The sequence below is a fragment of the Canis lupus genome, chromosome 14 (assembly GCF_048164855.1).
Source record: "Canis lupus baileyi chromosome 14, mCanLup2.hap1, whole genome shotgun sequence".
Classification (NCBI taxonomy): Eukaryota; Metazoa; Chordata; class Mammalia; order Carnivora; family Canidae; genus Canis; species Canis lupus.
Window position 1 is genome coordinate 62,800,230 of NC_132851.1, and position 22,573 is coordinate 62,822,802.

At 37.2% G+C, this 22,573-nt stretch overlaps 1 protein-coding gene across 10 annotated transcripts in view; it reads left to right on the forward strand.

The window, feature by feature from the left end:
* SLC4A4 (solute carrier family 4 member 4) overlaps nt 1–22,573 on the forward strand; it is a 343,433-nt gene that overhangs the window by 179,446 nt on the left and 141,414 nt on the right. For all 10 annotated transcript variants that reach the window (XM_072775341.1, XM_072775342.1, XM_072775345.1 and 7 more), the window contains one exon: nt 12,630–12,706. In XM_072775341.1, coding sequence (XP_072631442.1) covers nt 12,630–12,706 — 77 coding nt within the window. The remainder of the gene's footprint in view (nt 1–12,629; nt 12,707–22,573) is intronic.

Genomic DNA, 22,573 nt, shown 5'->3' on the forward strand with positions numbered 1-22,573 from the left:
CGATAATAACATACCCAGTCCTCCAGATTATCTACCCTGTGGGGCATTTAAACTTATTATATCTACCCTCTGCATTATAGCCTTGCTCCAGAGATAATGCATAACTGTGAGAAGATTCTAGTAGCACTGTACTAAAGAAGTTTCTGAAGCTAACGTTTTGACACTGATTCAGATTATTTCTGATATGAGTTTCTCATTCCCTGCTGCTTTTTTCTTCATTTTGGTTCAGCAGAAAATGGTTTTTTTTTTTAGAAAGTACCTTTGCCCACTGATTTAAACCATCTTTAAACAGCATACTAGACCCGGTGAAACATTTTTAGAGTCTCTGCATTTTTTTGTTGTTGTTGTTTGAACCTTCCTGTATTTTACCACTTTCTTTTTCCCCTCCATACCACTTCAGTGGTAAATATAGAAAGGAGTATATTGCTCTCATATCAGAATGACAGGTCTAGAATGAGCTAAGATCACAACACATTAGAGATTACCTAAAGAACCTTCTGTCATCATGATGTAGCATCCAAAGTAAGGGTGGTACATATCACATAGTTTTCTCAAGTAAATAATTACTAATGACCTCTGTGCTCAGGGAGGCACCTCCCACATTTGCTAGACGCTAACAACTTTGGTTTGCCTGAGGTCGCTGCATACCCACGATGGGATGAATAACAGCTACAGTTAGGCCTCAGTCCTCATCTCCTGAGTGGACTCAGATAATTCCAACCCTCAGCTGCCACCTCTCAATTCTCTGAACTCATCTCCTTGGACTGGAAAAGTATGGATGGTGGGATTCTGCTGTGGCAATTGTATTTCAGTTTCCTGGGGATCTTGAGGTAGGAGAGGATTTATGTCCATGATTATAGGCCAAAGAGGAAAAGAAGAAAATGAACACCTATTGAACATCTGTGCAGGACATTTGCTCATGGGTTCCCTTGCTTAATCCTTATAGCAATCCTATAGGGGATTATTATTATTATTATTATTATTCCATTTTACAATCTTTTGTTAATCTAACTTTGTCTAACTTGCCATGCTGATGTAAATTATCTCTTGGGTTCCTTTTATATTTTTCCTTATGAACCCATTATGTTCATGTGAGAGAGGTAAGGTGTGAGCTACCACCTTGTACCCCGCCCCCCCATCCGCAGGCCAGTCAGAAAAATGCTGGCTGTGGCCGTTGGCATCATGCAGGTCAGTGTCATGGAGTTAAAGAACCCCACCCTTGTGGTTTCTTAGAACTAGATGTGATTTAGGAGCCAGATGGTATCAACTCAGAACTGCAAGCGTCTCATCTCAGCTTGGGCTTTTCAGTAAGAAGGAAATCCTGGGCCCATCTTAATTCTCGTCAGAACTCTCCAGAATAACTAGGATCGCTTGAGGCCTTGCAGCTACCACATCATTTGGAACCTAGATACCACTTTCACTGAACTTATCATAACATAAACCTCTCCACGGGGGAGAAACTGATATGAGCAAATGCACAACCAGGAAAGGTGTTGCACCCTTCCTTTGCTCTTCGTCAGATTTGTAGAACTTAAATGTGGAGAGTCTTCAAGACCACTTATGTGATAGAGGCCCTGTGGGCCCAGAGATGTTGGTGCCCTTCTTTCCGGGAGGCTGCTGGGTTGTGGGCGACTTGTGATTAGCACCTGTATAATGTGTATCAACCAACTGGGTGTGCATCAGCAAGGCCATGAGGAGTTACTACTTGAGGAAGCCGATTTACATGGCTCTTCTTCAGGTCACCTTTGGTGAGCCATAAATAGAGCAGTGAGGAGAGGCTACATTTGTAACTGGAGGACCAAACAATGTGTCTATCTATTGATTAATCTTTTAAAGTTTTAGGGGCATTTGGGTGGCTCAGCCAGTTGAGCATCTGATTTGTGGTTTTGGCTCAGGTCATGACCTCAGCATCATGAGATCGAGCCCTGCATCAGGTCCCATGCTCAGCACAGAGTCTGCTTGGGATTCTCCTCTTCCTCTGCCCCCCTCCACGTGAACACTCTCTCTAAAATAAATAGATAGGTAATAAAGTTTAATATCTGTGTCTATGCCTGCGTCTGTATCTGTATCTAAATCAACATTGATGTTGGCATCCGTGGCTATGTATTTATTTGGATACAGATGTAGGACTATGCTAAATGGCTTAATTTTTCTGCCCATACTTTTTCCTTTTTTTCTGCATAGACTTTTCAGGTGTAAAGGTTTTTAGTGACTAAAACTATATATTGGAATCTTTGGTATTTGAGACAGAGCTGTCAAGAAAAATTTCCCTTGCCATAATTTTAAAAATATATGTAAATATTATTTCATGGGGCATGTTAAAACTACTTAAAATTGATTTTGAACTCTTAAAATTTTGATTTCCATGTTTATATTAAAATTTGACTAAATCTCCCAACATTGTCTACTCCTTAATAAAGGCTCAAATTGGGACCCCTGGAGTGGCTCAGAGATTAGCACCTGCCTTCAGCTCAGGGCGTGATCCTGGAGTCCCGGGATCGAGTCCCACATCGGGCTCCCTGCATGGAGCCTGCTTCTCCCTTTGCCTATGTCTCTTCCTGTCTCTCTCTGTCTGTATCTCTCATGAATAAATAAAATCTTAAGAAGAAAAAAAGGCTTAAATTAATTTCAGGTACTTAGATATAATAATAGTAGCTTTAACTTTCTTATAGATATTTTAATTAAAGTATAATGTGCAAATGGTTATGAAATTGAAGAAAAGCATAGGACTTCTAATGAAAAAATAAGCTCCTTTGCTTCATCTTGTTTGTTCTAAGACCTGTCCATTTAACAACCACTTTTAATTCTTTGAATTGTCGCTAAATTTTCTTTTTGTAGTTTTTTCGTAGTTACCTTCGTATCTCTGTATATTGGGCTTATCTTGCTATTTCTGATTAATTATTCTTAGATATTGTTTGTTGGTTTTACCAGCTTTGTACATTTTTCCTCCCTCCAAATAGGTTTGTATCATTATTCTTAGTTCCATTATTATTTATATTTGTAGTTTTAGGTAATAAGCCTATGCATTTTTGTTTGGTTAGTTGGTTGGGGCTTTTTTGGTAGTAAGTATTGATGGGATCTTTTGACTATTTACCTCTCTCAAGGATGAGAGAAGGAGGTGAGCTTCCCTACTCTTCTTGCCCCTCTCCTCACTACTTCCACTTCCAGACTTCTGTTATTGGTACTTCTATTTAGCATCAGTATTGGTTAAATTAACATTCTTGCCTCTATAAATACATTTTGTGCTTTCTCAATCAAGTGATTCTAAAGTTAGAAACCTATAAATAGCATTTATAATATTATGACTATATTAATATGGCTTATTCTAAAGCTATATAATGTGTTTTTCTTGTATAGTTTTTTTAACCTAGAGTTTAAATTGCATTTTTAAAAAAATTAGCTATTACTGTATTCCTGAACTCTTTCAGTATGTCAAGGATGGTAATAAACCCTACAGATACCTTCTACTTGCAGATCCATCCCTCCTGTTCCATAGGAAACCTGCTGCAGAACTGATGTCTGCCATTTACTTTTATTGCTCCTCCTGAGCTGGAGACCATATATCGTCCTTTTCTTCATTTTTTCCTTCATTTTACCTAAATCACATTTCAAGTAAGTTCGTATGGAAGGGCATATAAGGATTGACTCTTTTTTAGAATTTTTATTGTTTATTTATTTATTTTTTTTTTTTTGCTTGAAGGTTTCATTATTTTTTTTCATACTCAATTGATAATTCGGATGAGTGTAGAATCCTAAGTTGAAAATAATTGTTATTTCAGGACTTTGACACCACACGCTTCTATTTTTTTCCATGCATTCTGTGTTGCTTAAGAGAATTCCCAAGCCCAATTCTTAGTTCTTTTCCTCTCTAGATGGAAAATTGTAGGAGATTCTCTACATTGTCAGTGTTGTAATGTTTCATGGTGATTCATCAACATACAAGGCTGGATTTGTGTGTATATGTTGTGGAGGGAGGAGAGTTGTGTTATTAATATTTTTGTAGGGAACCTTGTGATTTGAAGAAACATATTCTTTAGCTCTGGGATAGTCTCTTTAATAGCATTCTGTCCTCCATTTTTCTTGTTCTGTCTTAGGTGGACTCCTAGTAGTCAGATATTGGCCTTCCTTGAATTGATTGTCTGTACCTCTGATCTTTTCTTGCATATTTTTTGGCTCTTTGTTTACCTCTCCCCTTACTTTCTGCAAGATTTTCTTGATTTACTTTCATACCTTTATATATATAGCAAACATATATGTTTTTAAAAAGTAATTATAACTCTAAAACACTTGTTCTGTTTGTCATAACATCCTGTTTATGTTCTGTGGATGCAATATCATCTCAACTCTCTCCGTAAACTAATAAGAATTTTTATTTTAGGTTTTCTAAATTACATTTCTTTTTCCTCCTCCTCCTCCTCCTCCTCCTCCTCCTCCTCCTCCTCCTCCTTCTTCTCCTTCTTCTCCTCCTCCTCCTCCTCCTTTTTTGGTGTCTGTTTTAGTTTTGGGCTCTTCAGTTGTCTATTTGTATTTAAGAAAGAGGATCTGATGTAGAGTAAGAATGGTTATCCTGAGGGGCCCTCTAAATTCTAGAGTTCAGAAGACCTTGGTCTGAGGTACAAACACCTGCCTTAGTTGCCCTGGTTTTTCTGAATACCTCTTTAGCAAATAGCCCTGTGGGAAATGCTTTGGCTACTGGGCATTCTGCCTGGGTGATGTTAAACTTTTATGGATAGACTTTCCATAAATGCATCCCTTTTTAGCCTGTGTCTTACTTGGGCTTCCATTATACTTGGCATCTTCCAGTATGGAGTTTCTTCAGAGTTTTGCAGGGAAGATCTTTTCTGTTTTGACTACATGTGTCTCTGCACATACTTTACACTGCAGTTTCTCCATGATGTGAGTAGTATCAGGTGCTAATACTCTATCTGCTCTTCTTCTGGGAAGTTTTTGGTCTGTTGGCCTTCTACCAGTTCTTTCAATTGATATGGCCTTACATTTTCTTCAAAAGTATTTTTTTTTTTAAATCTAACATTTTTTTTTTTTAAATCTAACATTTTGAAAGTATCCAGGAAGAGAGAGGGATAAACTCATTTGCTGAATCCTATAAGTTGAACTGGTAGCCTTTTAAAATTATTTTAAATATTGACACTTCATTAATTTAGAGAGCCTCTCCATTAATCTGAATTAGCAAAATTTTACTATATTTTGGATCTGATGTCTACATAGATATAAGAGAGTATGTCCCACTTATGGAATCAGACACTGGTACCTGTGCTTGGAAAGATGTGGCTGTAGGAAATTAATGAAATTCCTCCTTAACTTGGCTCAAGGACATTTAGTAAGATGACTCTGGGTCATTGCCTATTTGGAATGAAGGCAATGAGATATTTGTTTACTTCTGACATAATCTGCTGTGGTCTTCTGTACTTTTACTAGTCAGCATAGTCTTGCCGATGGTATTGTTTTTTTCTGTTTGTAGTTTTTTTGATATAAGGTCACAAATTATTTTATATACTTCCATCTGTGTGCTTTGGACAGAATGACTCTTTGTAGTTTTATATTATGCGTGTTTGTGTGCATGTGTGTGAGGCACAGAAAAAGAAGTATTATAGAATCACAAATACCGTATGTAATCACAAGAACCACAGATGCCTTGGAGTACTTTATGTGGACTTTACTATTTATATTTAATAAGTGTCCTAGTCCTTGTTTGTTTCGGAGTGTTTCCTCAGCTGAGTAGAGATTTTTTAAATGTCTTTTTAATTTGTGTGTGTGCCCAGAGAAAGAGAATGAAATTTTTAAAAATTAACTACTTGTTTTAGGTCATAATAAAAATTAAATATCCACCCTGAGTATTACTAGAACAGGAGTCGCTATGATTAGAACATTTTGCTTTTTGCTGGTTGAAATTTAAAAAGAATTAGAAGAGATGAACCTTGCATATTTGGTGTTGAGATGCCTAAGACCTAACATTGAGTTTTGAGGAAAGCCCACAGAATAGTAATAAATAAGAAAACAGAGAATGGGATCAGAGAAGTTGAGGTCAGATAGATTATCTACAGGCAGGTTGACAGCAGAGGTCTCAAAAGGGTAGAGAATGATCTTTAAAAGACTAGAATAGCATTTGTGAGGATTTATTGGAGTAGATGTTCTGTGTGTTGTTGTTTGGCTTCTGCACACTTCCAGTCTCTCCAGAAGATGTCTTCTCCATTACCTTTGTCCCATACGTTAGAGATGACTTCAGCTTGTGGTTGGCACTTGGTCACGATACCTTGATACTTACCTGGATCTTTTGACGTCTTCTTCCTTCCTCTAAATTTGCTTTACTTCCCAAGTCAGTCACATTCTTTGAGTTATTTCAGTTCCCCCAAACTCCTCTCTACTCTTCTCTTTCACTGAGGTCCAGCCACTCTCCCTTATTTCTCCTCTCATTTTCACCTCCTGATCCTTCCTTCACAGGGGGTTTCTCTTTTTTCCCCTTTATTGTTCTCACGTCTGTTCCCACTGCTGACTGACAGGCTGTTAGTCAGTTTGGCAGAGTCTTTTCACTCTGTTAGTTCTGGGCCAGCTACAAACTTCTTCCGTATTTACTCTACGGCTTTCCAAGTCTGAGGGCTCTTGGAGTGTGCACACAGCATCTCCCTTCATAGGAAATGGACTTTGAACAGTAGTGTTTATAATAGTAACTCCAAATGGAAGTAAAATGATACCCAGTTGCTATTATCCATTCATTCACAAATATTTATTAAGTGCCACTTAGTGCCAAGCTCTGAGGCTAAAACTGTGAATAAGACGAACCTAGGGCTTTGACTCTGGGCTCTTGGAGTTTATATAATATTAAATCATGAACAAACAACAAAAATTTTCTAAACAAAGCAATTAAAAATGAAATAAGTAAAAACATCCAAACTGATTTTCTCTTAGTAATAAAATTCTTTCAAAGAACTCCTTCTGATGATATTTTTAACTTTCTTTCATCTAATATTTGCGATTGAAATATTTCTGTATTTTATTTGAAGGTTGGGAGTAAGAATGGGTTGGAGGTCTTAATGGCAGTTGATGTTATTATTATTTTTAGTGGGGACAGGTCTTGATATTTTGTTGCCATGGAAGACTAGGAAACTGGGGCCCCTGGGTGGCTCCATTAGTTCAGTGTCCACAACTCTTGATTTTGGCTCAGGTCTTGATCTCAGGGTTGTGGGATCCAGCCACATCAGACGCCACACTCACTAGGGAGTCTGCTTGAGATTCTTTCTCTCCCTCCCCCTCTGCCCCCCTACCGCCAGTCATGCACTTGTTTGTATTTTCTCTCGTTCTCTCTTTCTAGATAAATAAATAAAATCTTAAAAAAAAATAGAAGACTAGAAAACTGGTCTGACAAAATCTAAGCTTCTCTTTTAGCCATTTTTTCTAGACTTTCTCCAACTCATTGCTAGAGTCCTAGCTGATTTATTCTGCTTGTCCCCTTACATTCCTATTTTTAGTAGTTGAAATGGGAAGAAATTGCTGTTGGATTAATTTGAAATATGGTAGAAAACCAATATGGAAATAATGGAGAGTTGGCTGTATGTACATAGTGGAATTTTACAAATACTTGGCTACGATTATGAGGTAGGACATTGAGAAGCATGTGGCATTATTGCTTTTATATTTACATTGCTGTTGCTTTAGCACTCTTTCTCCTACATCACAGAGCTGTAGTTTGGGGCTACTATTTAATCACAGTGGCAAACAGTAGCTGAGTTGAGTTTTCCCCGCCTTTTTCTCTTTATGAAAATGAAAAAGTAAAGAAATGTATACTCTATTTCTGGGAATAGCTAAACTGGAAATCAAAAACATTTCTGCTTTAAATATTCTTTATGATATTATATTGCACATAACTGGCATGGAAATAGAGTATATTCTTTGTGGTTGAATATTAAATTTTCTCTTTATTAGAAATGGTGAAGTTTGTGTCTTAATTTTAAATAACATAGGCCATTTTTTTCTCAGAAGCAATGGGATTGGTATTAAGAGATCCAGATTTAAATTATAGTTTACTTGCTGTGTGACCATGAACTTAACTTCTTTGAGGTTCATTTTGTTTATGTGTAAAGTGGTAATAGGAATAATACTAACTTCAATGAGCATTATATGAGCATTAAGAAAATAATAATGTAAGTTAAAGTACTTAGTACTTAAAAGAATTAGTTGCCCCTTAACCTTAGATATGGATGATTTCTAGTAGAGTTGTTATGTCAACAAGGGGGGGAAAGAGTATCAGCCACTGGGGGTACAGAACACGTTAGCATGCATTCTTCTAAAACTACATTTATTATTAGTTTTATGGTCTCAAACAGTTCAAATTAGATCCATACCTCCAAATTTTCTGACATGGACACCCAGATTCCCTTATGTCTGTTGTATGTAAGTTACCTTAGTTATTTTTCATGCTAAAAATAATATTTAATCAAGAATAAAATATCCAGTTTATTTCATATCCAAGGTGATCTTTGTTTTAGCTTGTTCTTAGGTTCTCTATTGCTTCATGGTAAACGTATTAGGTGAGGAAGTTTATGTGTTAATTGCATTACATACATATTTACATTTTTATCTAAGGCGTACACATTTAAATATCTTCCTCTTCCAACACTGTAGTTCTCCTCATCTCTTTCCATTGTATCTAATAGATATAATCATAAAGGACTTTATGAATTGCTACATGTGTGCTAAAGAATAACAATGATTTTCAAAGTTAGTACAGAATGCAATCAATTTTTATGGAAGACAGTGTGTACCTGCCAAGTGTGTACTTTCAAAATGAAATTGTTTTTGATTGTGTGAAACTGCCTAAAATGTGATTCTCCAAAGCTTTCTTTTTCTTATGGCCAAAAAACAGTGATATAATTTAAATTAATTATAATTATGTACCTGAAGCTGATTCTTTTTCTTTTGTAGAAGTCAAACTTAAAAAAAAAAAAAAAAGTTTCTTTGGATCAAGAGAAGTTATATGAAATTTGTGTGCCCTGGATTTTGATGGAAAGGGCCGACTAGTGGTAGCTTTGAGCAGAATGAATCCCTACTTGTGCAAGAAGTAGGGTACTCAGGGTACTCTTGGCATTTCACCTTTTTGGTACAAGCTGACATTTTCTCTTACTAGCACCATTCATTCAGGATTGCATGAGTTTGCATTATAGGCTCAAACTGTAAATAGAGAACGTTGATTTATCCTGATAACGTGTCTTATTGAATGTCAGGTGCAAAATATCTACAATAGAATGTTGTTAGGGATCAGTAGCATAACAGCTTCGTGGGTTTGCTAAAATGCCATGCACAAATTTCTGATTCCGGATATAATCGGGTTTGTAATCTCTTTTTGGCTCTTATCCTTGTCTTCTTTGATTTGAGTGATATGTTTCTGGAAAAGGCTGATTAAATAATGAGTTTCCAAATTATTTATTTATTTGATTGTGCAGGTGAGGATTTAGAGGAATAGCCAAGCAAGACACTTTCTGTGTGTTGATGTGATGAGGTTGCTAATTTAATGATTTCTTGAGATACAATAGTTTGGAGCAGTGGCTTGAAGGAGGGCAAGGTTATCAGAACTACCCCTCTGTCTACTTCAATTTATATATTTCTTTCAATTCCAATTCTGACTGGGACACATCCTCCTCTTAAGATAACTGGTTTATTTAGAGCAGTGGTTCTCAAACTTTAGCATGTTTCAAAATTACTTTAAAGGTTTGTTAAAACCTCATTACTGGGCCCCAAACCCAGAGTCTTGATTATATTGTAGTTCCCCCTTATCTGCAGGACCTATGTTCTGAGATTCCCAGTGAATGCCTGAACACTATATATACTGTTTTTCCTATACACACATACCTATGGTAAACTTTACTTTATAAATTAGGCACACTACGAGATTAACAACAGTAGCTAATAATCAAATACAATTATAGCAATGTACTGTAATAAAAGTTATGTGAATGTGGTCTCTCTCTCTCTCAAAATACCGTACCGAACTCCCCCTTCTTATGATGTGAGATGATAAAATGCCTATGTGATGAGATGATGTGAGGTGAATGGAGTAGGCATCGTGTCGTAGCGTTAGGCTATTATTGACCTGATGATTTGCCAGAAGGAGGATCACCTGCTTCTGGACCACAGCTGACTAGAGGTAACTGAAACAGCAGATAAGGGGGAACAGTGCATTTAGTCTAGGTTAGTCCCAAGGAGTTGCATTTCTAATAAGTGCTCAGGTAATACTAATGTTGTTGGTCCGGGCATCATACTTTGGGGACCACGGCATTGGGAAGCACTTGTTTTTGTTTTGAGGTGTTTGGGCTCAGGGGTGGGGAATTTGCTAGGAGGGAGGTGGGAAAACAGGGGAGCATGTTTATCATCTTGCTTGGGGTTTACCTAGAAGTGTTGACTTCTGGATTCCTCCATGTATTACAAAGTTACACCTCAGTGATGCTGTTGATATTACTAATCACTAATAAAAATGAGAATCAGATAATGGTAGGAGGGACAGTAGATTTGGTTTTCTTTAACATTTGCCTACTTTTCCCCATCTGGTTCCTGCATCTTCCTTGAGCCTGTGCCTTCTTTGGACATCCCCGCCCCCCTCAAGTACAAATACATCCATACTATCATGAGAGAAATGAGGAAGCAGTATATGAAGTTTCTTGGAAAAGTTGTGACGTCAGTCAAGATTACCATTGTAATAAAAACTTCACTAATTTGGCTTCTTCCTATTTAGATTTTGCAGCAGTAGGACAGTACTTTGGCTAAAATGTACCTTTGTAGTCTTTATAGTTTCCAAAGCAAATCGATGAATTTAGGATATTGCCCCGAAAATTTAAAGCACTTAATGAAACTTCTTTCACATTATTTCAGGACTGCCACTTACATCAATTGATTTTATAATTAGAAATCAGTCTTATTTATGAATATATGTAAGTTATTTTTAATTCGTGGTGAGGATTGCCATAGCTTAATTGCTTTAAGAATATATAGTTCAGATTTCCTCACTTACGCAGGTAGAATTTTCACCCAGTTAGTCCAAATAACTGCTTTTGCTTTTAATGTAAGGTGTAGAATTATAGCTACTCATCATTTCCTATTGCTTTCAAGCCCAGCATTATTTGAGAGCATTCACGTTTGTACCTGGTGTCTTTTGTTTTGAGTGCACGCTAGAAACCTGGTATGTAGTTCAAAGAAGAAAATGTGGCCTTCAAAAGGTTTTTTAATTTTGCTCATAAAGCAGTTTTTCAGATGTAACTTTCCTTTGAAAAATGTCCTGTGCTCAAATTTTCCTAGAATAAAATGTCCCACCAGGTAAAGGGTTTAAGAGATCTAGGCCATGCTTACTCAATGAAATGCAGCAGAGTGGAAAATATCCTGTCTTGCCAGCTCAAGAAAATTATGATTTTTCTGATTTAGTAAAGACAATTATACTATTGAAAGAGCTGCTTTCATATAGACATTAAATTATTAGGAATAGATTTTAGTCTGTTAAAATTTTGTATTGAAGTTTCTACCTAAAGGAATTGAAGTCTATAAACTAAAAAGTAATTTGGAAGCCAATGTGAAGCTGTGTTCAAACTTTGGTGCTTGTTTTTCAACCCTTGTCCTTTTGGTGTGAAGACCAGCCTGAGTCAGATCATTGAGGATTAATGATGAATGCCTTACTCAGCACCCTGCAGGGACTGGGTCAAACACCCTGGCTTTGAAAAGTTACTCTTTTGCTTAGTAAGCCTAGAAATTTCAAGTCCAACTGCAGAATGAACAGAATGTTATTGTTTTGATTAACATAGTCTCCTTGAAGATGGCTATCACTCTTTCAGATGTCCCTCTTCTCTTTTTTGTGTCACGGGGTCTAAAGTCATTGTCTGGATTGCCAGTTGACTTGACCTACAGCCACTGTATTGCCTGGGAGGTTGGTTCCCATCAAGTATTCCTGATGAAACCCATTCCTTAATATGAATAAGAAGATTGGCCCATCAAGGGAAAAGAAGGGATATGCTTATATTAGTCTGGCAAGTGGGAATGCAAGAAGTGAGGGGCCTGCTATAGTATTACTTTGACACAAAGAAGATGGATTCTGGATCAGATGCCCACTAAGGAGAAATCTTCTTGATTAAAGCGTTAGCTAGAGAAGGGAACACAGATGGGTTTTCGGGGTGAGTGATACCTAGGAAGGACTGCAGAGGCCTGGAGAGAGCAAGTCCAGGCCTGTAGTCTGTGGCCATCTCTGCTGACCTGAGGAAAGAGGCCATCTCTATAGGGGGTAGGAAAAGGAAAGGATACCAGGTACTATGTAAAGGGCAGTGACGAAAAGTAAGCCAAATGAGAGTAAATTCATTTTTATGCTTATTGTTTTAGATGTTTCTTTCAGAGTTTAACTCATCTTGAAATGAAGCCAGGTAATAAGACTTAAACATGGTATTTGGGATTTTACATACTTTTCATTTAACCATCTTTGTGCTCCAACCTGTACTCTGGAAAACTCTTCAGGAGAATCCCAGTGGAGCTAAAGCATCTTTGTCATTCTCATCATCATCTACAAGTGTTTACAAAGTATACAACCAAAGTCTTGTGTTTTTGAAAAGAAGTCTTTAATTAGGGTTCACCTTTGTTTTTTTCAGGTAGCCCAGCTATGACCCATAGGAATCTGACTTCCTCCAGTCTGAATGACATTTCTGATAAACCAGAGAAGGACCAGGTAAGCAAAGAAATCACTGATATGTGTAGATGGTTTTGGGGTTTTTTTGTTTTTTGTTTTTGCATATTATCTGAGGGAAGGGAAAGCACTATGTGAAGGGCTTTGAAGTTCAAAGATAAGAATTGGTCTTGACTTTAACCTTCACAGATGTATTCTCTTGGGCATTTTAAGTCTTGGAGCTACAGTTGTCTCCGCTCTAAAATAGTAATAATAATCCCTACTGCAGGGTTATTGTGAAGATTAAAAGATAATTTAAGAACAAGTGCATTGATAAATTATAAAGGTTTAAGAAATGCTGACAATGGTTAACTTTTGAGGGATACATCAGATAAAGGTAATGATAGCTTTGTTGGCTGTATATGTTTGTCTATTAAACCATAGTAAGTAGCCTATTTGACATGAAGAGCAATTAGGTTTTGAATCTTGATTTACTTAATTTTTAAAAACGATTTTCTTTATTTAAGAGGGAGAGAGGGAGGAAAGGAGGGAGAGAGAGAGAAGGAGAGCACGGGGCAGGGGGAGGGAGAAGCAGACTCCTGCTTGCTCTTAACCTGAGCCTAAGGCAAATGCTTAAACCACTAAGCTTCCCAGGTGCTCCCAGGTGCTCCCAGGTGCTCCTTGATTTACTTTCTCTTAAGAAGAATATGGTAGAATCTGGGCCATTTTTTTTCAGTCGAGTGGGTATCTGGACATAGAAAATAGTGACTGGGCATAATTTTGTACTTTACATTAAAGAAAAAATGAGTTACTTTGGACTAATTGGGTGAAAATTCCACCTGAATAAATAAATCTGAGTTATATATTCTAAGGCAATGGAGACTTACGACGATGTGCCTCTTTCATGGGCAGCACTTACAGTAGTGACAGAGGTTTATAGGTCTTGGTAAATTCTAAAAGGTACAGGAAAGGTGAATTTATGTTCCTTCTTGTGAAATGGCTTTTGGATTCTTTTTCCTTCCCTTCACCAGCAACACCCTATTTGGGCCTTCATCATCTCAGACTGGATTTGCTAGAGAAGCTTTGCAACTAATCCCTTGTCTCTGTTTTCTCCTATTTCAATGACATCCTTTTCCTATAATTGCCCTTATGTTTCCCTCCTGGATTAAGTTTAGAGTGGCTTCCCATCAAGTGAAGTTCAGATTTCCCTGCCTGACTTTCAAGATTCTCCGAAATCTCCTGTTGTCCTTCTTATTTTATTTTGTGTTTTTCATAAGAAGAACTCTCTGCTTTGGTCAGGCTTAATTTCGTCCCTTACATTGAGATTGATTCTTGATTGCTAGAGCTGCTCTCCCTTCATATGCTAATATGGATAGCTCTCCTCCCTTGTATTTGCCTCCCCCTTGAAGTGACAGGAGAAGTTCATTTAAATATAGGATACACTAAAACTCAATCCACTAGGACTTGTTTAGAGTTGCCCTCAAAACTATTTGGCAATTTTGGCTCTATTCAATATTTACCAGTAACGTTCTATTTCTGTGGTTTGCCAAGGGCTTTGATACTGGATAAGGTAGTGCACTTGATACAGGATAAAGCAGAGTTAGGAATATCTGGTTGACAGACTTTTTTGAAAAAAACAAAACAAACAAACAAACAAAAAAACACAACTTCTTTTATTATGAACAGTTCTCCTGCTAGGAATTTGCCAATAAGCAGCTGGTAAATGCTGGCTAAGAGAAATTTCTTACCTTTTTGAGTGTCTTCAGATCTGGGCATAGGCAGAAGGAATTTGATGGCTTAGGATGCATATTACATAAGCTTTTGATTCCAGTGTTGGATGAAATATGTTGGAACATAATGATTTGGGGGTGTTGATTTTGCTATAAAACCTGTGTGATTATAGTACTTGAAACCAGAATCTTTGATGCCTATTATGAACATCTCATATTCATCGAGGTTCATATTAAGAGAAACCAGGAAGATTTAATTCAGGAGTTTTGTTCTTTTTGTTTTCAATGCTGGAAGTGAAGGTTGATGAATATATCATTAAAAAAAAAAGATTTTATTTATTTGAGAGAGAGAGAGAAATACTAAGAGTGCAGGGAGGAGGAGGAGCAGAGGGAGAAGGACAAGCAGACTTGACACTGAGGGTGGAGCCCCAGGCAGGGTTCCATCCCAGGACCCTGACTGAGATCATGACCTGTGCTGAAACCTAGAATCTGACACTTAACCAGACGCTTAACCCACTGAGCCACCCAGGTGCCTCTATTTTGTATGTTTAACAAAACACAATATATCATTTTAGGAGCAACTGTCCATCTACATTGTATCTATTATAGTACCTGCAGTTAATCCAATGAGTTCTTCATCCCACAAAGAGGAAGAAACTTCCTTTCTTTGCTTCCCACCAAAGAGTTTGAAAAGTTTTGGAACTGACCCATGATCTCATCTACAGCCAGAGGCAAATTAGAAATTCAAAGTAATATTTTTCAGTTTCTGTACATACTATTTTAGTACTTCAAATACAGAAGTCTCTGGATCATTTTAGGTTGAGAAAAAAAATGGGTTTGTAAAGAAGATAAAGCTATGGCAAAAAATACCACACAGACTAAACTCAGGCTTTTATTTTTTAACCTTTTTTTTTTTTTTTTCTCTGTTTGGGTAGGAAGAAAAGGTTGCCAGCCTCAAATTTGTTTTGAAAAAGCTTTTATAATTAATTAGCCAATGTCCTGGAAATGATCTTGGCAGCAAAGTCAAACTTGTTCTGTATGCTTTTCCAAGTTGGCCCCAAAAACTTCCATCCGACTGGAACCGAAGTTTCTGATTGACTGATTATTGTGCCTGGCTATGATTTGAACAGTTGCAGGGGTGCCTCTCCACCTCCTGGAGCTATATAACTTCCCAGTAGCACAAGAACTCTGGGTTTAACATTCAGAGTTATGAAGAGGAGCAGAATTTCTTTGACAGCAATATAGTGACAAAATTTGAGGGCATATTTTTTATGAGATTCTGTTTTGGGAAAACAGAAGAAACAAATCTGTGGACTGCACTTTTTCTCTTTGGCTCTGCCAAGCCTATGTACTTAGGATTTCAGTAGCGGCTGCCTTATTGAAAAATAGCTCAAAATAGTTAACAGCAGAGGAGCGTAGCCAAAATTTAGGTGATTCAATGCTTCAACAATATTCCAACTTGGATGTTATATTTATTAAGGAGAAAAGCACCTGGGGAGAAGTAGATCAAAAACGAAAAAACACATCTGGAGCTCATCTACTTGTAAATCTACATAAATAATCTCTTCTATTTTGTTGCTAAGGACAATTTTTTTTTTCATTATCCAGTTACCTTTCCCATTTACCTTAGATTGATTTGTTTTTCTGTCTCCTTTTATCCCTTTTCTGTTTTCAAAAGAAAAAACTTAGAAGCACAATGAGTGCTTGTCAAAGGCAGTGGCTTCGTTCTGATTTGCATTTGAGTATAAAATCAGCTGTGAGAATATCTTTTTTATCATTTTACTTCTTAGCTTTAACTCTAGTAGAAGTACCATGCCAAGTGGTACAATGACTTTAAAAGGGCTTGACGTTTTTTTCAGGTTATCAGTAATAGAATAACTTCTCACAATTACATGATCAACCTTCAGTGAAATTGCAGTCTGGAGACTACAGTGGATGCAGTAGTTGTAGAAATACCTTGCAGATTCTCAGGGAGACACTGCTCATATAACCTTGTAACTTCTTATCTAGTTATGACTTTAGCTAGCTTAGCTGAGAACCTGTCTATAGGTCTGCTGGTGGAACTTGGCCAAGGTTAATTTCTAAAGTGTATTATAATCATTTTTGCCTATTGCCTATTATCTCCCAATGTATTTGCCTATCTAGATTTCTGTTTTTGAAATCCGTTTTTTGGTTTGTTGTTTGTTTTTTGCAGAGATAGACCTGGATTTAAATATTTTGTCAGAGAGTAAAGGATGAAACCATTAAAACCATGTATAAGTTTGAAATTGCTAAGCCATGACTACTTAAAATAAAATCTAGAAAGACACATTTCGTGATCAAACAACCCCTAATCCTTTTCTTACACATATGTAATATGAGAAGGAGTCAGCTAAGTTCAGCTGAGATGATTTCTTCATCGTTTTGAAGGTTTCCTACCTAAGGCTCACATTAAGCTTCCCTTTGCATTAATAGCTATTTCATATGCACATTAACAGAAAAATGCAATAGCATCTCCTTTTCTTTTTCACAGCTCAGCCAGAAAGCCCTCTAAGTCATACCAAGCACTGGGTGGTCCCGCTTCCCTCCTCAGAGAAGGTGCTGTGGCTCAGAAAGGCTCATATTTTCTGAGGTTATAATACTTGTCTTTAGCACATTTTCAGGGACCATTGAAACACTGCAATGTTGGGAAAACTCCAAATGGAATCACATCTGTGAAAACCTGAGAACAAAGGCATGTTGTGAGGAGGTGGTTACATTGTTAGATGTCATTAGTCACTCTGGTTTGAGCTTCCCTGTGGTTCAGCGATGACAGCTTTTCTTCAGCCAGGTGTCCTTAATGGGACTGGTGCAGCCAGTGCAATGATTATCTTTGGAGTCTCTTTCAAAGGGTGTGAGCTAGCCACTTAGATAATTAACAGGACTGATATTTGTTATCATCTTTTCCACAAGAAATTTGACCTTATATAGCTTCCTTTTCCTGACACTCTCCCATATTCTTAAAGAATTAACAATCAGTGGTTATTAGTAGTGTTTGAGAAGTGATGTACTGATTTCAGAAACCTCGTGTCTCGTTGAAAATTGGGGCAGTTGAATTTTCCCATTTTCATAATGCTTTCATGAAAGCACTTTCATGAAAGCTGTTTATTTGAATCAGAAGGCTAACGCTCATTTAAAAACAGGTGCTGTGTCAGCTTGAAAATGAAGGAGATTAACCTGTCTCAAGTAAACTAAACTCTATCTTGTATTTTCAGGTAAAGAAAAGGGGAGTTTATTGTCAAATTTAGGATTGTGATTTTAAGTACTTGTGAGGCTGCAATAAATTTGAACTTTTAAATCACCCCATAACTGTATGCTGCTGTGATTTGAACTAATTCATTCATTCAGAAAGTATATTCTGTGCTAGAAAGTGTTCTTGGAGGTAGATATAGGGTTCCAGAGATGAATGAGACATAATTTTTTTGACTATAAAGCTCCCATGCTTTTGAGGACTGGTAGACAATAAACGATAAAAACAAGTAAACAAATGAATAGTGTGATTTCACACAATCACAAGTACTGCCTTGAAAATATAGCAGGGTAATGCGAAGAGGTACAGGACAGCTATTTTAGGTAGGAGGTTTAGCCAGAAAGAAGATACAGGGGAAGAGGCTTCTAGGTTAAGCAAAAATCAAGAGTAAGACTTTGAAGCAGGAATGAATGTGATGTATCCAAGAAATTGGAAGAAGAAAAAATAAGTCTAGAGTGGTTGGAGCAAAGGTAGCAGGTGTGAAGTAGTAGGTGAGGCCAGGGAAGTTATACAGGGGCACCTTTTAATTTTTATTCTAAGTGCAGTGAGACACTGTTTTAGGAGTTTTACCTGGAGAGTTGGATGTACTGATTGACATTTTAAAAAGATCACTGAAGGGCAGCCTGGGTGGCTCAGCGGTTTAGCGCCGCCTTCAGCCCAGGGTGTGATCCTGGAGACCCGGGATCGAGTCCCACATCAGGCTCCCTCCATGGAGCCTGCTTCTCCCTCTGCCTGTGTCTGCCTCTCTCTCTCTCTCTGTGTGTGTGTGTGTGTGTATGTGTGTGTGTCTCATTAATAAATAAATAAAATCTTAAAAAAATAAAAAGATCACTGAAGATGCTGTGTGTTAGAATAGAGATATTTGCCAGTGTTCTGGATCCCCTGGGGGTGTTCCTATGATTAAGCATTGGATGAGCACCACAGTGCATTTAAACTCTCAGCTCTAAAGACCCAATAGCCAGTTTCTTAATATATTTACCATAGATATCAAGATCTTATTCTTGTCAGTGAGGGAAGTTCTTCTGTTTCACAAAGTATTTTAAGAAAGAAAAAGTTTCTGGGGCGCCTGAGTGTCTCAGTGGTCGAGCATCTGCCTTGGTTCAGGGCATGATCCTAGGGTCCTGAGATCAAGTCCCTTCTCCCTCTGCCTATGTCTCTGTGTCTCATGAATAAATAAAATCTTTAGAAAAAAAAAAAAAGAAAGAAAAAGTTTTCTATTAATTAGGCTACATTATTAATATTAATAAAATATTAAACTATTTTAATGCACCAGAACTGGACATAGGCCACTAAGAGTGGTGAGACTGAGCTTTTGAGTGATTGCTTCTCCACCTCCAGTTCTCCTATTAAGGTTACTGCTGGCTGACATCAGACAGGTCACGTGGGTGTAACACATGACTCATGTAACCTTCACTGGAGGCCTCTCTGAAGAAGTGACAAGCATCTTAGTCTTTATTGTTCAGAAAGGAGGATTAGTGTGTAGGAACAGGACAGAGCAGCCGAGTGGGGATCTTGGGCCCCACTCTTAGCTGTCCCTGTGAAGAAGTCCAGGAGAACTATAGGGCATTTCCATATTTGGAAGGCTTCATGTCTTAAATAATTAACTGGCATATTTTATATTCGATGGCACTTTTTTATTTTATATTTTATATTTGATGGCACTTTTCCCCCTCTCTTCAATAGGTAGCATTCTACCTGTATTCCAATACCATGAGTATTCTTAATATATTTAAGAGAGTCCTAGAATGTCATCAACAATTATCTTTGATGGATATCTACTCTCACGTCACATGTTACCTATTTCTGAACATGACTTCATTAAAAAAATAAACAACTTTTTTCCCTTGGAAGTGGCAAATTGTTACACAATCAGAAAATAGCAATGCCTGTGATGAACACCCTAAGAGCCTGGTTAAAAAACCTTTATAATAGTTGTAAATATATACATGGAGTTATTCTTTATGTACTACAGTAACATTATTACTTGTACATTTTTTAAACTTTAGCTTTTTTCTGATTCAAAGGCATACAAAATTGCTGTAAAAAATCAAACAAAGCAAATATGAATAAAATAGTGAAAATTCACAAATTCTCACCCTCAAAATAACCATTATTAGCAGTTTGGAGAGTCCTCTAGATTTTTCCTATGCATAAAAATTATACACTTATTTATATAAAATACAAACAGGATCATAATGTTCTGTAGCTGGATTTTTTTAAAGCCTAACAATGCCACAGACATCTACCTTATTCTTTTGAGAGGCTGTAGTCCACAGATTTTATTTAAAATCATATTTTATTTAAATGATATTCTATTATAGATATTTAGTTATTTTCATTTCTTTGCAATTACAATCAAGCTTTTAAGAAAATTCCTTATGGTAATTTTTTTTTCTTGCATTCTTTAGTGAGTATTTCTGGAGGAGAAATTTTTATAAGTGGAATTGCTGGCTCACTGTGTATTGCCAATTACCTTCCCAAAAGATTATACCAATTTGTGTCCTAGATTTTTTAAACACTTTAATAAATCCTCCTCCACTACTGGGATGCTGTATGCCAATCAGATTTGAGTTTTTCCTTTATGATTCACTCCAGTAAAAGCTTAGCGACTCCAGTTGCTAAAATGAAAAGAATCTCAGTCCCTAGCATCTGCCTCCCAGATCACTTTGGGGGCTTTTTTCAGATGCTTAAAATATTGAGGATAAAACTGGGTTTATTCTGCCAGTCTAATTGGATCTCTGAGCTGGCTAATCCTCCTGTCTTCTGAGGTTAAGAGGTGAGAAGTACAGTGACAGCTGACTTGGCCACCTGTATGTTTCTTATTGCTTCTGCTAAAGGTGTTGCTTTCAAAGAAATCCTTCAGGCTTTGTGGAAATTTCCTTGGCAACCAGGAATGGCTTCATCTCAAAGGCCCTTCGTGGTGGTCAGCATTTGGAATAAAAAGGGAAATTGCAAGAAGAGTTGGGTTAAGTATCCTCTTTGAAGCACTGTTCAACACTCTTTTGCAGCTTTTCTCTGCATCTTCTTCCTCTCCCTGATATCCCACCTCCATGGGAATTTTGAATGAACTTACATCCAGACTATAAAGTTAGTTAAATGAAAAGTTCATGCCGTATGCGGAAGTGCTTTATTAGGGACTTTGAAGGAGTGTTGTTGTCTGGGATAACTAATAAGGAGATCAGCAAACCATTCTTTACATGTTAGGGAGTATTTGCAGATTTTGCTCTTTCTTTATTTCCCTCTCAACAGGGAATGCCTGTAGAGTAGATTTGCCAAGAGGCCATTCCATGGGAGGAAATTTTTCTTGCTCTTCTTCAGAAAGAGAAGGGCTCCCCACTGTTTTCCAGCCCACTTGTCTGATTGATCCAGTGGCTAGTTGATTTATTTGCCTCAGCAGAATCTCATGACCTTAGCAGTCACCAGCAGAGCTTCCTGATTTCTCCATGTGTTACCACCAATGGTCTGGTTTCACTCTCTAGAACTGAACTGAAATGGAAACAACCATCCTTTCTTTCCCTTCTGCCTCCATGTTAAAAGAAGAGCAGTAATTTTTTCCTACAGTCTGAAAGACAGTAGTTAATTATGCCAAACTGGCATTATTGCCTCATCAGTATTCTATGCATACACATATGAAAGGCGAGAGAGTAACAGAGTCATTGTATAGGGAGCCATTGTAATAATTTTGAACTTCAAAATGATCTGCACTGTCGTTGATTCAGGGGGCTTTACCTGATTGTATTGAGTCTATTCCCCTTTAAAGAATAATTAATAATAATTAACAACAACTAATATAGTTAGGCATTCACAGTAATGCTTTGGAGTTGATGTGATCAACCCTGTTTTACATACTGGCAAACTTGAGGCAGAAAGAGATTAAGTAATTTCCTCAAAGTTAAATAGCATCTAAGTAGTAGAGCTGCATTGTGGCCCTGGAGCCTCTCCTCTTCTTAATGAGTACAGGGATTTTACCTATTTGGATTAGGGTCTTTTCTAGGTCCCAAGGCACAGGTGTCAAATTGATAGTTATTGCCCTTCTGTCTGTTGTTGAGGCACGCATTTTGCTGAATAGGCTAATCACCAGAATTACTACTAAATAAACCAACAATTTAAAAAAATCTGAAGGATCCTGTGGTGACCAGATGTTTGTGCTTCCACAGTGGTTAGAAGACTCAACCAGTAGTAGTTTGGTATGTGACCATACTCTAAGTGGAGGTCAATGAGAGAAGGCTGATATAATTAAAAGTGTAATAGATGATCTTAGATTGTGAGTCTATCCAGCTGGAGAGACCAAATAAACTATGTAGTGCTGACAGTAAAGTGCAGCAGTCCAGTGAGAGACAAGATAACTGTGTGGACCAGAACCATCAATCAGAGAGAAACAAGGGATTTTAGAAGCATCTTTCCATTTTAGAGAACATAAAGGACAGGAGATAAGAGTTTTAGCTAAATAAAATACTCTTCTTTGGAGAAAAAAGTAAGAAATGGGGGAAATAAATTGGGTTGTAACTATCTGCAGTTTAACCATACAAGTGAATGATTTAGTTTATCCAATAAATGGAAACTACTGTGATTTAAGATTTTTTGAAATCATGACCCCCAAAGCTCCCAAATTTAATGAAATACAACCAGATTTCAATTTTTTTTAAATCATTGGAGTTTACTTATAGAATTAGCAAAAGTAGATTAGTTAGCTTGTTGATTTGCCATGTACCATCGTGGATACTCACTTCATTTACAGATCCTGACTTGTGCTTTGCTGAAACACCCCATGGTTCCTTGACTTTCAGGTTGTTTGGTATTCATTCTCACTATAGATATGTTCACCTTTTGACCATTAGTGTGATAGATACACATCATTATAACTTTCATATTTTTTTTCTGGTAAGAGGAAAAGCAATTATTACTGATTTTTTTTATGAAGATGATTGCAGG